At 49.0% G+C, this 16,180-nt stretch overlaps 1 protein-coding gene across 7 annotated transcripts in view; it reads left to right on the top strand.

Annotated features, from left to right (window-relative positions):
- The window catches only part of CENPT (centromere protein T), a 1,192,572-nt gene that overhangs the window by 1,047,895 nt on the left and 128,497 nt on the right, over positions 1-16,180 (top strand). For all 7 annotated transcript variants that reach the window (XR_013603874.1, XM_078671348.1, XM_078671349.1 and 4 more), the window contains one exon: positions 10,117-10,344. Coding sequence is in view for 6 of the 7 variants with exons in the window: in XM_078671348.1 (XP_078527474.1) it covers positions 10,117-10,344 (228 nt within the window). In the remaining variant the exon portion in view is untranslated. The remainder of the gene's footprint in view (positions 1-10,116; positions 10,345-16,180) is intronic.

Here is a 16,180-nt window from a genome sequence, read left to right on the forward strand (position 1 = left end):
CGCCGCCAAGCTCGTGACGGAACCACGCCGTCATGAGTCACAGGCGGCCTGTGCTCATGACGGCGTGGTTCCGTAACAGCCCCGCCCACTCATTAATTCGCCCGCACAGGCAGGGAATTAATGCCGCATGAGAGGAGCGGCAGCCGCATGACAAAACCACGCCGTCATGAGCACACGCCACCCTTGGCTCATGATGGCGTGGTTCCGTCATGAGCAGGCAAGGGGTTAAAAGAGCACACAGTGTTTCATAAGTTGAGCCCTTGGAGGTGAGTGGGACAACTAATGGCTGCTTGGTCAGCGGTAGTGTCTAAATGGGGGACTCATTTTCCGTTATGTTAATATGGTGGTGCTGAGAGCCATGGTTGCCTTCCTTCCAAAAGGCATGACACCTTTCCATCTTGGTCAGTCAATCACATTGCTGCCTTTCTTTGCGCTACCTCACCCCTCGAAGAAAGTTGAGTTTTACTTGGATGTCTCAAAAGACCGTTGTTTGGATGATCTTTTTATCAAGCTTCAGGGGCAAAAAAGGATGAGCAGGTGCAGAAGATGGCCCCCGCTTTTTGTCGTATATAATGCTCCTTTATACCGATCTGACAGCGTTGGTACGTGTGGCCTATCCGACGAGGCACCAGACAAGGGTTCCCCTTGTCGCTATATTTATTCGCCCTAGCCATGGAGTCATTAGCGGCCTGAGTGCGTGTCGACGCACAGCTTAGGGGATTTGAGTGGGCTCCCGGCCGATCTGACAGGATTGGATTGTATGCGGATGATGTTCTCTTTTTTCTAACTGCATTGGATAGGTCAGGCCATGAATCCTGAGGATCATGCCAGTATTCGGGGAAACGGCCGGGCTGTACATGAACCCCCGTATGTCCACGGTGTGGGTCTTGGGAGCTCGGTGAGAGTGGGCATCCGCGCTGCAGGCGGTGGTGGGAGGTCTCAAATACCTGGGTGTATTTCTGTCGGATGTGCCGGCCGTATCTTGGGAGCAGAACTTGGCACTGGTCTGGGAGCGCGTTCGTACGGATATTAAGACCTGGTCACGTATGCCCTTAACAATTTATGGCAGATCGGCGAACTTCAAGATGGTTGCGCTCCCCCGCCTGCTATACCAGCTACGGAATCACCCGTACCCGATCGCGTCTAGATGGTTCCGGCTGGTGAATTCTGTGCTGGGGCAGTTCCTGGGGAGGGAGGCCGGTGCGTGTAGCGGTGCGTACGTGCTTTCTCTCCACCTACTGTGGAGGTCTGGCAACCTCAGATATTCTTTCGTACTACCAGGCCTCGAACCTGTTAGTTCTTAACAAGTGGTGGTATGGGGACAGGGGTATCCGGCCTACGCTTTAGAGCGACACCTTATGGGGCCTCACACCCTCCACACAATTCTCTACTCAGCGACGCTGCTTGGTACGCTACCACCAGTGACAAAGGTAGTATTTCAAATTTGCCGGCAGTCACTAAGACGAATGGGGTGGTGGAATACCCTAACTGGAAAAACTACTCTGTGGCACAATGGACGCCTGCCTGACCTAGCGGCCTTGCAGGGCTTTCGGGGATGGGATGCCATAGGTATTTCCACCCTGGGGGATGTCGTGCGGATGGGTCCCTTAAGTCCTTTCGGGATCTGCAGGTGGAATTTTGTATGCCCCGGTCTCAGTTCTATCGGTACCTCCAGCTCCGCCATGCGCTTTCCCCCAGTCTGGAGGGCCTTGACTCTCTCCCCGAGTTGAGTCCATTGTACGCAAAGGTTTTCATGGGGAATCTGGAGACCAAGAAGATCTTGCGGATATATTAGTCCCTGGTCACTCACAGTGCTCCTACGCTTGAGAAGTTACGGGGGTGTGGGAGGAGGATGTGGGTACGCTGGAGGAAGAAGACTGGAGGGAGGCCCTAACCACCCCCCGGGGAGCAGCCATAGCAATGTGTCTCCGCCTCATTCAATTTAAGTACCTCCACCGGGTTTATTTTACTCGGGTTTGACTGTGGCGGGCGGGATTGATTGCCTCCCCGGAGTGCCTCTGGTGTGGCGGGGAGGAGGGCACATTCCTGCACACTGTTTGGAAATGTCCATCACTGGATCGATTCTGGAGGGGGGTATTCTCCTGTCTATCGGAGGTTTTAGGGTGGACACTCCCACGCACACCACAGTTCGCCATGCTGCATGTGATGGAAGGGATTGGGGGCAATGTTTATAAACGCATGTTATGCAGCAGGGCCTCACATTGCCGAAACGTGATATAGCCAGGATGTGGAAGGATGCATGGGCCCCCTCGGTGGCCAGCCTGGAAAAATGCCCTTGACTTCTGCATGGGACTGGAACAGCCAACCTGTGTGGCCTGGGGATGTCCGCGTATGCACTACAAAATATGGAAGCGGTGGGCGGACTATAGGGGTTTGTGGCAGGAGCCACCGATTGCTGCAGACGATCTTCCAGTGGAATGAGGGTAGGGGCGGGGAGGTTGGGACTGGCACAGGGGGGCTAGGGGGTAGCCTGGGGTGTGTGTGTGCTAAGACTGGCTCTTACTTCTGTTCTGTTTTCTCGTTTATTATTTCTGTTAATCCTATATTATCAGCTTGTGGACTCGTCTCAGTGGTCGTTGTGCCACTCGGGGGGGGGGGGGGGTAAGTTGGGGAGGGAGGGTCCAAAATCCTAATAGATACTCTGTCAAGTATTTTGGTTGCTTTGTTTTACAAAAAGGTCAGTTGCTGTCTTGCAAATGTATAAACTGATACTGCAGTGGCCTCTGGGGTACAGAGCCCTGCAACGTCTGTGCAATTTGACAATAAAATTTGTTTTAAAGAACAAATATGCATATGTATGGCTGTCACACCTCTGGCGACTCTCATAAGAGCAGGCATTGAGATCAGCTGGGCCACAGGCATGGCAAATAAGGCCTCTGTATATGACACAAAACAACATGGGTTATAGGGTAATTACAAATGCACCTATCTCACTATCCAAAAAGGTAATGTCCAGTGTCCCCAACGACATGTCCCACTTGAAATAGCTCTATAAGAAGTAACTCAAACAGGAAATACTCACCTTGTTGGTCTGTTTACAAAAACAAGAGGTCCAACTGACACTCCTAGATAGAGTGAGGGACCGAATTAAATTATGGAGAAAGATCTTAATGAACTGCTATTGAACATTGTCACTAGCTTTGCCCTGAAGAAGACACTTTCGGGTCGAAACGCGTTGGCTGCGGTCGATTTTAATAAGAACATTTTCGTCATTAAAGAAACAAAGAAACAAGAACCTGCTGAGTTGATGCACTTCTCTTCATCTTGTCCATGTTTGTGGAAAATATTAATCTGTACACTTATTGGAGTGCTGAATCATTGTTTTTGTTGTAAAGGCCTCAGTATATGCTGCTGAACTTCTACATCTGCTAGACCCTGAATACTCCGGGGTCACAGGTAATGCAGGTTTTAAATGATTTATGAACTTATGCATGCTTTCAGATCAACTTGAACAAATCCAGCCTGTATCCAGGTAGGACGTGTGCTGTTGATGGTGGCTGGGCTGCTTTTTATTATTCACTTATCAGAGTCACTGAAGGGATTAGATACTGAGGTATCTAATCCCTGTGTACCAAGAACTGGTTTGGGATGAAACATAACTCAATAGAATACTAAAGACTACCACAAATGCTTGTATGCAGCTAGATCCTCCTACTTCTATGTTCAAATTAGTGCATTCCAAAACTGCTTGAAAACGCATTTTCACATAAAATTTCTGATCCTGCAAATACTGCCCAGGTTGTCCCTCTCTCAAAATCTGTGTGACGAGCTAGCCCCTTTTATCTAAACAAAATGTTGTAGATATTCAAGCCACTTTCTCCTCTACATCTGACAAAACTTGACAGACAGTTCTGTTGCTCCCCCACCTCCTTCACGGTAGAGTGTAACTCGCCACCGGGTCCCCATGCTGTTTCCGACTCCCTGGTTCCGACTCTAGTATCTGTATCTTACATTATGTCGGGCTCACCTCTTGACCCCTACTCTCCTTCAGTGTCGAAATTATTTATTAACTGTACAATTAATTAAAATCATTACAGTAAGTGTTGTTTATGACAGAAATTTAAAACCTATTTTGATTAAAAAAGTTTGCCTCCCCTCCCCAATTCCACCAAAGTCAATCTTCCCCAAGGTTTGTGTTTATGGAGGTGTGGCTTAAGTGGCAGTCCGGAATCCTGTGTTGTTCTATGGGTGACATTATAGAGTTATGATTCATTCCCATTGGCCTCTGATCCATTAACAATGAGAGGCTCTATCCTGGAGGGGATGCTGGAAGTGTAGGCAGGCATCAATACATGGTCAAGGCCACCTCAACACCCTTGCGCAGGTTTTGTAATGTACTTCTCCAGAGTTTTATTTTGTTCTTTTTCCAATTTTAGGGCAGTCCTGATGTCGTGAATAAATTCCCCAGTCTGGCTAGGGTCATCGTGCTAGGCTTGGAAAAACACATAGCTGACACTTCGCTACAAGATTTTGTTCCGTTGATGTTGCAAATCGGACGCAGTAGTTGCCTTCGTTCCTTGATAAGATTGGGGCAACAGCATAGAAGGTGCAGACACGATTCCCTCTTGTATGGGCAGAGTCTACACTTTGTGGTTTCCCCTCTTCGAGCCCACGCAGGGTTAAAATCCGCAATTCCTAGGGTGATTAGCCTCATGAACAGAATTTTGCTTTGGGCTGATGGTGTGATAGCGTCACTTAGGTAAGCCTGGGCTTTGCCTGCTGTGTAATATCTATTCAGCGGGTCTAAGAGTGGGCTTGAAAGGAGGGATTTACAGTCCAGATCAAATGAGATTTCAGACACTTGTTTGTTTATCACTTTTTTCCATGTGTTCAGAGGGATCTCCGGCCTCAATAAGCTTTCTTCCACTATATTCAGTGTTTTGATTGCTTTATCAAAGGCGGAGTGCCAGGCCGTACATGGCTCTTCGAAGATTGCTCTTAATTGGTGTTTTAAGGGGTTAGCTGGGGCCCTTAAAATCCTGAGATAGAGTTTTATGATGTCACCCTGGCACATCAAGTCCGGCCTTGCCACTCCTAGCTCCAGCCTTAGCCTTGCGTTCCTTGCTGCCCTTGGAATTTGAAGCACTGTTTTATAATCTTTAGATTGCATTGAGTGTAGGCAGGCATGCTGTGACCCGGTGAAAGCCTGGTGGCAATAGCTGATTGCTGGTAGCAGTTTCACTTTCAAAACTTTCAGTATTGGGCCGGCAGTCGGGCTGATCAGATGATGGTTTAGTTGCTTGAGTAGATGTATGCATTGACCCTGTTAGCCTTGGTTCTCTGATGTTTCAAATGGGCAGTTGCCTTTGCCCGATCCATCAGCCAGACCCCTAGGTCGTTGTATGACTCCGCTGTCTTTATTTGCAAGTTTCCCAAATGCCATTGTGCTTTCTTTTTCTGATGGCAGGTTCCAAAGATTACAACTTTGGTCTTTCCTTGGTTTACTGTCATATTATGGATGTAATTAAAGCCATTTAATGCAGTTAGGGCTCTTTGTAGGCCCACCTTTGTGTGAGCCATTATGGCGGTATAGTCGGCGTATTGAAGCACCGTCAGCCTCGTGTTTCCTAGTCTAGGTGTTACTAGGCGTCCCCCAGATCCGCCTTGTATAGATCGAAAAGAATAGGGGCCAACACGCAACCTTGTTTCAGCCCGTTCTCCGTGTTAATTTTCGAGGACACTGTGCTGGCTCTAGTTTTAACTCTTACCCAGGTGTCTTCGTAGAGCGATCTTTTTGTCTTCAGTAGGTTCGGTGGAATGCCCCCAGTTATCTAGCTTCCACCATAGTCTTCTGCGAACCACTTTGTCGAAGGCTGTGCTGTAATCCATGAAGCAGCAGAAGAGTGGAGGGTGGGTCTTCATGGTAGCCTGGGTGGATAAGTAGGCCAATGCCAATACGTTATCAATGGTCGATGCGTGTGACCTGAAGCCAGTTTGATAGGATGGTATAATGCTATTCTCTTCTGCCCACCCCTCCAAGTCCCTTAGTAGAAGGCGGGCGTAAGCCTTGGCTTCACGGTCAAGCAGGGCAATAAGCCTGTAATTTGAGGCTTTTAAGCGGTCTCCTTTTATGAAAATAGGGACCAAAATGGAACCCCTCCAGGAATTGCGGGATGTTGATGATTGGAATGTATGGTTGTATAAAGGAGTTAATCAATCAATCATACCATTTGTATAGCGCACTACTCACCCGGAAGGGTCTCAAGGCGCTTGGGGAAGGGGTCTGCTATTGCTCGAACAGCCAGGTCTTGAGTTGTCTCCTGAAGGCGAGATGGTCCTAGGTCAGCCGAAGGTGGATGGGGAGGGAGTTCCATGTCTTGGCCGCCAGGTAGGAGAAGGATCTGCCTCCGGCGTTGGCTCTTCGGATGCGTGGTACGGCGGCGAGGGCGAGGCTAGTTGAACGTAGTTGACGGGTGGGCGTGTAGAAGGTCAGTCGGTCGTTGAGGTACTTGGGGCCCAGGTCGTGGAGAGACTTGTGTGCGTGGGTGAGGAGCCTGAACGTGATCCTCTTGCTGACGGGGAGCCAGTGCAGGTTCCTCAGGTGGCCGGAGATGTGGCTGCGTCGGGGGATGTCCAGGATGAGTCGGGCGGAGGCGTTCTGTATGAGCTGGAGTCTTTTCTGTAGCTTGGCTGTGGTTCCGGCGTAGAGGGTGTTTCCGTAGTCCAGTCGGCTGGTGACGAGTGCCTGGGTGACCGTCTTCCTGGTTTCGGTCAGGGATCCAGCGTTAGCAATGTTAGCAATGCTGCCCAGAAGTCGGGGGGCCTTTTTAAAGACCGGTGCTGGAATTCCATTTGGATTGGGGACCCCATTGTTCTTTATGTTCTTGATGATCTTACTGACCCTATGGGGATTTAGCTGGGCTGATGTTTCGCCATTTGTTTCGGCCGGCGTTCTATTACCCTCAGGCCAGTTAAATTGGCTGACTTTCATGTCTCCTGGAATGTTGTTTATTTGCCGGTCTGAGCCCTCCCTGCCATTGGCCCCTTCTGGGCTGACTTTATGGGCAGGGGCGGTTGCGTAAAACTGTTTGACATAAATCCGCCAGTCCTTTTCTGCTACTCCGTTCTCTCTTGAGATTCCTCTGCTGCTCAGTTGATTTATGGGTCTCCACATGTGGGCTGGGTTCTTCAGTTTTATCAGGGCGAAGAGTTTTAGCCATTCCCTTTCGTGCTCGTGTTTTTATGTTCCCACGTTTTCTTTCTTAGTGCTGCCCTCAGTGAGGCGACCAACGGTCCCTCTGAAACGCCGCCCCCTCTTTTCTTTTTTACTAGGGCCTTACGCAGGAGGCGTTTGCAGACTTGTATGTCTTTGTTTGGCCCTACGCTGCCCCCTCTTGGTTGTCCTTCGGGCCTGGAGTGTTTTGTCTGGAGGTTCCCAAGCTTTACTTGTAGGTCCTCCACGATATCTTCCCAGGCCTTTATGGGTGATAGCGTCGTGGGCAAATTGCCTTCCTGTTTTTCTTCCAGCCATGTTTGTAACCTATTGCCTATCTTGTCCGACCTTTTGATCCTCCTCAAGACACTGTGTTTTTTGTCCCCTCTTGATGCTCCGATGGTTTGATAATGTAAAGCTGTCGGAACTGTCATCAGGAAGACCGCTCTCAGTGGCTGATGATCGCTTTCCGTCCTATCTTCAACTTCAAAGTCATTCAATCTGTCTGGCCGCCAATGCTTCGCTGACCATGATGTAGCCAATTCTTGAGCTGTCTCTGAAGGTGGGAGGAGGGTCCCATGTGTTCGAGTGGGCTTTTTTCAATGCATGAGTTGAGGTTCGCTTATGGTTGCTGATAAAGTTGAACAAGGGTGCAGCCCTGCCGGAACTCAGGGGAGGGGGTTTGATAATGTCCAAGTCCCTCAGATTGAAATCCCCCGCTAGGATAACCTGGTGAGATTTATATTTACACAAGAGGTCTTCTAGTCTCCCCAGCAGCCCATCCAACTTCTCTTTTGCAGTAAGCTGGGCCGGATTGATGTAGCAGTTAATTATTAGAAGAGGCGTAGGATGTATATTCATTTTCATGCCACGTTCGTGCTTTATAAAAACTGATTGACCACCGTCCCGTCGGCAAATTGGTTCTTTTTTATGGCTGAAATAAAGTGTTCGTACTACCCTGCCAATGCGGTGCTGGACAGGGCCCAGGTCTCTTGGAGGCAGAGTATGTTGGCAGTTTCCAGAAACTGCTTCAAGTTTTCATTGCCACTGATTTTGCTTATTCCTGCTATGTTCCAGGAGATTATAGTTAATTTCTCTTTGTGGACTGCTCTTCACCTTATCCCTCCCCTTCAGTGTTTGGCACATTTTAAATCATCATCAGTGGACCTTCTCACACGGTTTTTTAATACCTCACTTTCAGAAGGTATCATCTAAAGGGCATGGAAACGTGATGATCAGGCCCACATTCAAAAAAACAAGTCTGGACACCTCCATCTAAGCCAACTACAGACCAATCTCCCTCTTGCCCACCCAGTTTAAAGCCCTAGAAAAACACGTGAACAAACCACTCACAATGTAAACGGAGCATAATGGCCTGCTCCATCTCTCACAATCAGGCTTTAGAGCTGGTCAAAGTACGCCTTACTGGCCGAAACAGAATATCTAAGACAACAACTTGACAACTGTGGCACTGCCGCACAGATCCTGCTAGATCTCAGTGCAGCGTTCAGCACAGTGAACCATAACATTCTTCTGTAAAGGTTAGCAGCTGTGGGGGTGAAAGATACAGCTCTGTCCTGACTGAGCTCATTCCTCTAGGACCGTGTCTTCCACACTCCCACCCACCAGCATCGTTCTAAGCCACACCTTTTTACAATTTGGGGTGCCTCAGGCCTCTTTGCTCATCCCTCTTCAACATGTACGTATGTCTACTTGTGGACATTATAGAAATGTGCAGCCTCACCTTCCGGTCTTATGCCGATGATACTCAGATTGTTGTCTCCCTGTCATCCGGAGGAGAAGAACCATATCACAGAGGCACTGAATATCTGCCTCAAACAAGTCTGCTCCTGACTGAACACTAAATCTTTGAAGTTAAATGGATAAAATACTGCAGTCCTGTTGCTGTGCAACCTTTTCTACCTGTGGGGATCCATATCTGTGGCCACATGTGATGGGTACTTTACCAATCCGGCTCTTCTAGTCAAGAATGTGGGAGTCTGGCTGGCTGATAATCTATCAATGAGTCATGGGTGCTCTGGTATCTTGAGATGGCTTAAAGAAATCCTACGATGTTTCCCGTCCTTGGTCCAGTGAACAGTCATCCAGGCGTCTCAAAGTACCTTCTCAGGTGACTCAAGGTAGTGTAGAACACAGCAGCAAGACAACTGCTATGCGCCCCTCCTCCTCCAAGTTCCATCCCTCCACTGGCCATTGAACTGTTGGAATGTCAACTTTTTCCTTCCGGATCCTTGCAGCATGGGAGAACGAGTCACTCACTTCTGACATTATCTCCTTTTCCCATTGAGTAATGCCATTTCACCTGCTCACATGTGTGCATCTTCTTGAAAAGGAGTGTGCTTCAGTGCTAAGGGCTGGAGATCCATTTAGTTTTCCATTTTAGGAGGACCAAATGTCGACGCATTGCATTTAAATGTGGCAGCTATTCACAGCACCTTTCCAGGATGACTGCCTGCTACTATTTTTTTATTTGTTCACTTATATTTTATTGCAGGCATATTCTCATCATGTTTAGGTGATGGCATTTTTCATTTTTATACTTTAAGTATCCTAATTTATTTAGTAAGCTTGATCAGTTGGTGTGTGTTTCATTTTGGAATAGTGAGGGTGATTTTAAGAACAAGTCCTTGGATAGATGAATGGTTCACGAGTACCAGAATGGGGGACAGAGCACATGTATGTTGAGTTATTGAGCACATAAACGCACCAGCAGTAAAAAAGGCACTTCCAGTTATATTCCAGACCTGTTTGAATTGATAATGCTGATTTTGATAGTACCGGCATTCTCAACAATTCTGGGCCTCTTCAAATGATTCACTGTTGAAACAAATGTAAGCTGTTTACTAATGTAAGACCCCCTTGATTTAAAGGTGCAGCAAACCTATCTTGCAGTAATAAACCTTCTGTTGACTTCTAAACAGGGTCTCGGATACCTTCCCATTCTATACGACCTACCTCGATTGGTCTGAACAAGCGCTCCAGTCCAGATTTGACTTCATATATTCAGAAGAGCGCTGCTAAAGTGGGAGAGTTCTCCAAAGCACACAGACTCACGGCTTCCAAGAGCAGGACATCAATGGATCAAAATGATGTCATGGAAGATGAGGATGGGGAGCAAAGCACGGATGAGGATGGCGCACTTAGTGAAGGTAAATGTGCCTTACTTTTTGATAAAATGAAGTGTACTTCATGTACATTTACCCAACTAAACTGAGGTTTTTAGGATCTGAAGAAATCATTGATGTATCATACGAAATAATAAGAACAAAATAGTCACATTGGCAGCTTCAGTCAAAGATTATAAAATATGTAGCATATAACAAACCGATCTAATGGATTCCGCAGATTATTTTTTATCAGAAATTAGCCCAGGAGGCTTATTTCACAATGTGATTGTGCTGCAGGTTTGTGGTTATATTCCAGGGTATTGCCCTGGTATTGTAGAGCCTCTTTACGATGTGTTTCTACCTAAAAGAGTACATTTCACTGGGAGCATTGCCGTGCAGCCCATTAGCATGCGGAGATCCGTGCCCGCAGCCATGCCACTTAAAAAAACATTTCTTCAACTTCAAACAATCCACCTTACCCTGGATGGTGTGTCAGAGTCACTTGGGCTTCTCATGCCACTCTTTGAGAACTGGTTTAGTGCTGCCCTGCCTGTGGCGCTCCCCTAAAGCTACGTATACCGGTGGTGAGCGGCATTGCCGGCTTTAGCGCTGATGGCACCCAGTGCGACAAGGTTTGTTGGTGCCCCCCAATGACCTCCTTTGCTATGCATTCCCTCCCTACCACCCTTTATCAGTGCTGCTCAAGTCTTAATTACAAGTTCAAGTTCAGATATTTGTATAGCGCACTACTCACCCAGAGGGTCTCAAGGCGTTTGAGGGGGGGGGGGGGGTGCATTACTTATCAAATAACCAGGTTTTAGTTGTTTTCTGAAGGAGAGGTGGTTCTGTGTAAGGCGGAGGTGAGTGGGGAGAGAATTCCAAGTTTTGGCCGCTAAATAGGAGAAGGATCTTCCTCCCATGGTGGACCTATGGATGCGCGGAATTGCGGCGAGGGCTAGATTGGATGATCGTAGTTGGCTGGTGGGTGTGTAGAAGGACAGTCGTGTGTTGAGGCATTCGGGTCCTAGGTCGTATAGGGCCTTGTGTGCGTGGGTGAGGAGGCAGAACGTTATTCTCTTGTTGACGGGAAGCCAGTGGAGGTCTTTCAGGTGACCGAAAATGTGAGCTTGACGGGGGATGTCCAATATGAGTCTGGCTGAGGCGTTTTGGATGCGTTGGAGTTTTTTCTGTAGTTTGGCTGTGGTTCCGGCGTAGAGGGTATTTCCATAATCCAGTCGGCTAGTGACCAGAGCGTGGGTGACTGTCTTTGTTGTTTCAGTTGGGATCCAACGGAAGATTTTTTTGAGCATGCGAAGGATGTTGAAGCATGATGATGAGACGGCGTTGACTTGTCTGGTCATCGAGAGGGAGGAGTCTAGGATGAAGCCCAAGTTACGTGCATGATCTGTAGGTATGGGTGCTGTGCCCAGAGCCGATGGCCACCATGAGTCGTCCCAGGCAGAGGGTGATGATCCTAAGATGAGAACTTCCGTTTTGTCAGAGTTTAGTTTTAGACGGCTGTTCTTCATCCATTCGGCTACTTCTTTCATACCTTCGTGTAGATTTGTTTTGGCGGTGTATGGGTCTTTGGTGAGGGAGAGGATCATTTGGGTGTCGTCTGCGTAGGAAATGATGTTGAGGTTGTGTTGTCGCGCGATGGATGCGAGGGGACTCATGTAAACATTGAAGAGGGTGGGGCTGAGTGATGATCCTTGTGGTACACCGCATATGACTTTGGTGGCTTCTGATTTGAATGGGGGGGGGCGGACTCTCTGGGTTCTTCCGGCAAGGAACGAAATGATCCAGTCCAAAGCTTTTCCTTGTATTCCGACGTTGTTGAGGCGATGGATGAGGGTGCTGTGACAGACTGTGTCGAAGGCGGCCGAGAGGTCAAGTAGGATGAGGGCAACTGTTTCTCCGTTGTAGTAGCGTTCGGATGTCGTCTGTAGCAGCGATGAGGGCGGTTTCGGTGCTGTGTTTGGCTCGGAAGCCGGACTGTGAGGGGTCGAGGGAATTGTTGGCTTCGAGGAAGGCTGCGAGCTGTCTGTTGACGGCTTTCTCAATGACTTTGGCAGGGAATGGGAGGAGTGAGATGGGGCGGTAGTTCTTGAGTTCAGAGGGGTCTGCTGTGGGTTTCTTTAGAAGGGCGCTGAGTTCGGCTTGTTTCCAGCTATCTGGGAAGGTGGCGGAGTTGATGGGGTGCGATGATGGAGTCTGCTTTGTTGAAAATGTGGTGAGGGCATGGGTCGGTTGGCGATCCTGAGTGGATGGAGTTCATCAGGCGGATGGTGTCTTCAGTAGTGATTGGGTTCCAGGCGCAAAGGTTGTGAGGGTGTTGTTTTGGTTCGAAGGTGGGTGGAGTGGACTGTTCTTCGGGCTGGTTTTCAAAGCTGTTATGTATGTCGGCGATTTTGTTGTGGAAGAAAGAGGATAAGGAGTCGCAGAGGTTTTGTGAGGGAGTGATGTCGTTGGTGCCGGCGGTGGGGTTGGTAAATTCTTTGACGATGTTGAATAGTTCCTTGCTGTTGTGGGCGTTGTTGTTAAGTCGATCCTTGAATGCTGATTTCTTGGTGGATCGGATCAATTGGTGATGTCTGCGGGTGGCGTCTTTGAAGGTGGTCTGGTTGTCAGTGGTGGGGTTTTTCCTCCAGGTTTTCTCGAGAGTACGGCATAACTTCTTGGATTTCTTAAGGTTGTCGTTGAACCAGGGTGCCTTTTTGCTACCATGTTTGATCTGGTTGTTTTTCAAGGGTGCTAATTCGTTAGCGCTGTGGGTGATCCATTGTGTGAGTTTGGTGGCGGCTTGGTTTGGGTCTGCTGACATGGCAGGAGGGTTTTGGTTGAGCGAGGTGAAGAGTCGGTCAGTGGTGATTTTGTTCCAATTTCTTCGAGGAAAAGGTTGTGGGGGGTTGTGGGTCGAGGTCTTTTTGTAACTGAGTGGACACAGCTGTGGTCCGTTCAGTGGAGAGCTGTGGTGTGATCGAAGGAGATGTGTTTGCTGGAGGTGAAGATAGGGTCAAGCGTGTGTCCGGCAAGGTGGGTGGGGGTGTCAACAAGTTGTTTCAGTCCGAGGTTGTTCAGGTAGTCCAGGAGTGTGGTGGTGTTTCTGTCGTTTTTGTTTTCCAAGTGGAAGTTGAGGTCTCCCAGAAGAATGTAGTCTTCGGAGGGGAGGGCGTGTGGGCTGATGAAATCAGTGATTTCTTCGTTGAATTGTGTGCGGGATCCTGGTGGTCTGTAGATGAGGGTGCCTCTAAGTGTGGTCCTGGGGTCTGTGTGGATCTGGAAGTGGAGGTGTTCGCGATTGCGAGGTTATCGTCTGAGCTGGTCGTGATTCGGATGGTGTTTTTATGGACTATGGCTATGCCACCTCCTGTTTGGTTGGTGCGGTCTTTTCGGATGATCTTGTAAGTATCCGGGATGGCTATGGCGATGTCGGGGGCGGATGACGCGTTCATCCAGGTTTCTGTAATGAAGGCGACGTCGGGCGAAGTGGTGTCGAGTAGATCCCAGAGTTCAGTGGCGTGTCTGTGGACCGAGCGGGTGTTCAGCAGGATGCACTTCAGATGGTTAGAGTCGGAGCTCTGTTTGGAGGTAGTGGGTTTGGTGAGGGTCCTGTTGTAGGCGAACTTGCAGGAGTGACAGGTGAAGGGTCCGTGGGTGTGTCCTGGGGCAGCATCACAGCATTGTGGGGTGCGTCCGGGGTTAAGGGCAAGGAGGGTAGCTGCGTCATACGATACGAGAATGGAGTGGGTATTGTGAGGGACAGGGGGTCTGGCGCTGGGCGCGGTCCAGGCGCGGACAGGCATAGACGGGCTTACCTTTGGCGCACCTTCGGCGCGCATGGGGCGCATCCGCTGCGCGTTAACGCTGCGCGCAAAAGCATCTGTCATAAGTGGATAGTGGAGGGGGAGGGGCGAGGGAGGGTCAGCTGGGAGGCGGGAGCGTGGTGGAGGGGCGGGCTGGAAGTCACAACAACAACAATATGGCTGTAATCACGAAAGGGAACCGGACGAGGTTGGGGGGTGGGTAGAGGCGCAGGCACAATCAGGCACAGTTAGAACGGAGGAGCGCAGTGAGAGCCTGTTAAAGCGCTACGCTAGTACACAAGCGCTGCAATATGCTAACACAACCGCGTTACGCTCTGATGAGGCAAAGCGGCAATTACAGATGGTCAGGACGGAGCGCTGTACAAGTTATATCACCAGTCAATGCAAACAAATGAAGCGCTACGATACCAGTCCGGTCAAAGTAGTAAATGAAGCGCTACGATATCTGCAGGAGCCAGGGAGCGAGGGGAGCGACCGCTACTGACGGAGTCAGGACGGTCACAGCGCTTTGGACAATGAGAACGATCTAACCTTTCCTGTGGGAGGGAGGGTCAGCTGGGAGGCGGGAGCGTGGTGGAGGGGCGGGCTGGAAGTCACAACAACAACAATATGGCTGTAATCACGAAAGGGAACCGGACGAGGTTGGGGTGGGTAGAGGCGCAGGCACAATCAGGCAGTTAGAACGGAGGAGCGCAGTGAGAGCCTGTTAAAGCGCTACGCTAGTACACAAGCGCTGCAATATGCTAACACAATCGCGTTACGCTCTGATGAGGCAAAGCGGCAATTACAGATGGTCAGGACGGAGCGCTGTACAAGTTATATCACCAGTCAATGCAAACAAATGAAGCGCTACGATATCTGCAGGAGCCAGGGAGCGAGGGGAGCGACCGCTACTGACGGAGTCAGGACGGTCACCACTCTCTCACATGTATTTCTTTTGTTTTATAGCACCTCTAATGCCAGTATAGCGTGTCAGAGCACTTTACATCCCACACACAGTACACAGAGACAATTAATCATATGTGTGCGAATCAGTGGGTAGGAATTATTACATGAGAGGAATATGTGAGAAATTGGCCTGGCATATGCTGTTCATTAGTTATAGTGGGCACCTTGTACCATTTCAAACAACCCTTATTGATAGGATTAAGACAACCTTTATTGAAAGCTATCCTAGTGGTAGCTATGGAGTGTAGCCTTCAGGCTAAGTCTGGAAGGAGTGTAAAGCAGCTTGTTTTACCCAATTATAATCTCTTAAATGGCTAAATGAAAGGAGAACCGCACCAGGTATATATATATATATATATATATATATATATATATATATATCAAGAAAGTATGCAGGAAGCCCTTATGGAGAAAGACCATACACGAAATGGATTCAACTCCTTCTTTATTTTCGTCAGCTTGCCAGCAGGTTACCAGCATCAGTGTCCTCAAACCAGTATTCGCCAGACGCGTTTCGAGAGCGAAGCTCTCTTTCTCAATGGCTAAGGTTCTAGTCACTAGAGAGTGCTTTGAATTACGCACAAATTTAAACAGTCCCCGCCCACTGGGCGTGTTTCATCACAGCAGCGTTTATGGGATTTGTAGTGCCGGTATTTTCCAAGTGGGTGGACGCGTTTCGAGAGCGAAGCTCTCTTTCTCAATGGCTAAGGTTCTAGTCACTAGAGAGTGCTTTGAATTACGCACAAATTTAAACAGTCCCCGCCCACTGGGCGTGTTTCATCACAGCAGCGTTTATGGGATTTGTAGTGCCGGTATTTTCCAAGTGGGTGCATTCTCAGTTCAATTGAACCCATAAAATCCAAGTGGATAGGACACACAAATGCAGGACCACTGCCCCGCTTTGCAGCTGACGAAGAAGTGACACGGAGGCCCCCCTGCAGGGCCCCCGGTTCGTTCGTGTCCTTGTTGACCCTAGGTAGGTGTCAGCTCTGGCTCTGCTAACGCAGCAGGTCGCTTCTCCCCGACCGGGACGGCCGGATTAACATCAAGAAAGTATGCAGGAAGCCCTTATGGAGAAAGACCATACACCTACCTAGGGTCAA

The sequence above is a fragment of the Lissotriton helveticus genome, chromosome 12 (assembly GCF_964261635.1).
Source record: "Lissotriton helveticus chromosome 12, aLisHel1.1, whole genome shotgun sequence".
In the NCBI taxonomy this organism is placed as follows: Eukaryota; Metazoa; Chordata; class Amphibia; order Caudata; family Salamandridae; genus Lissotriton; species Lissotriton helveticus.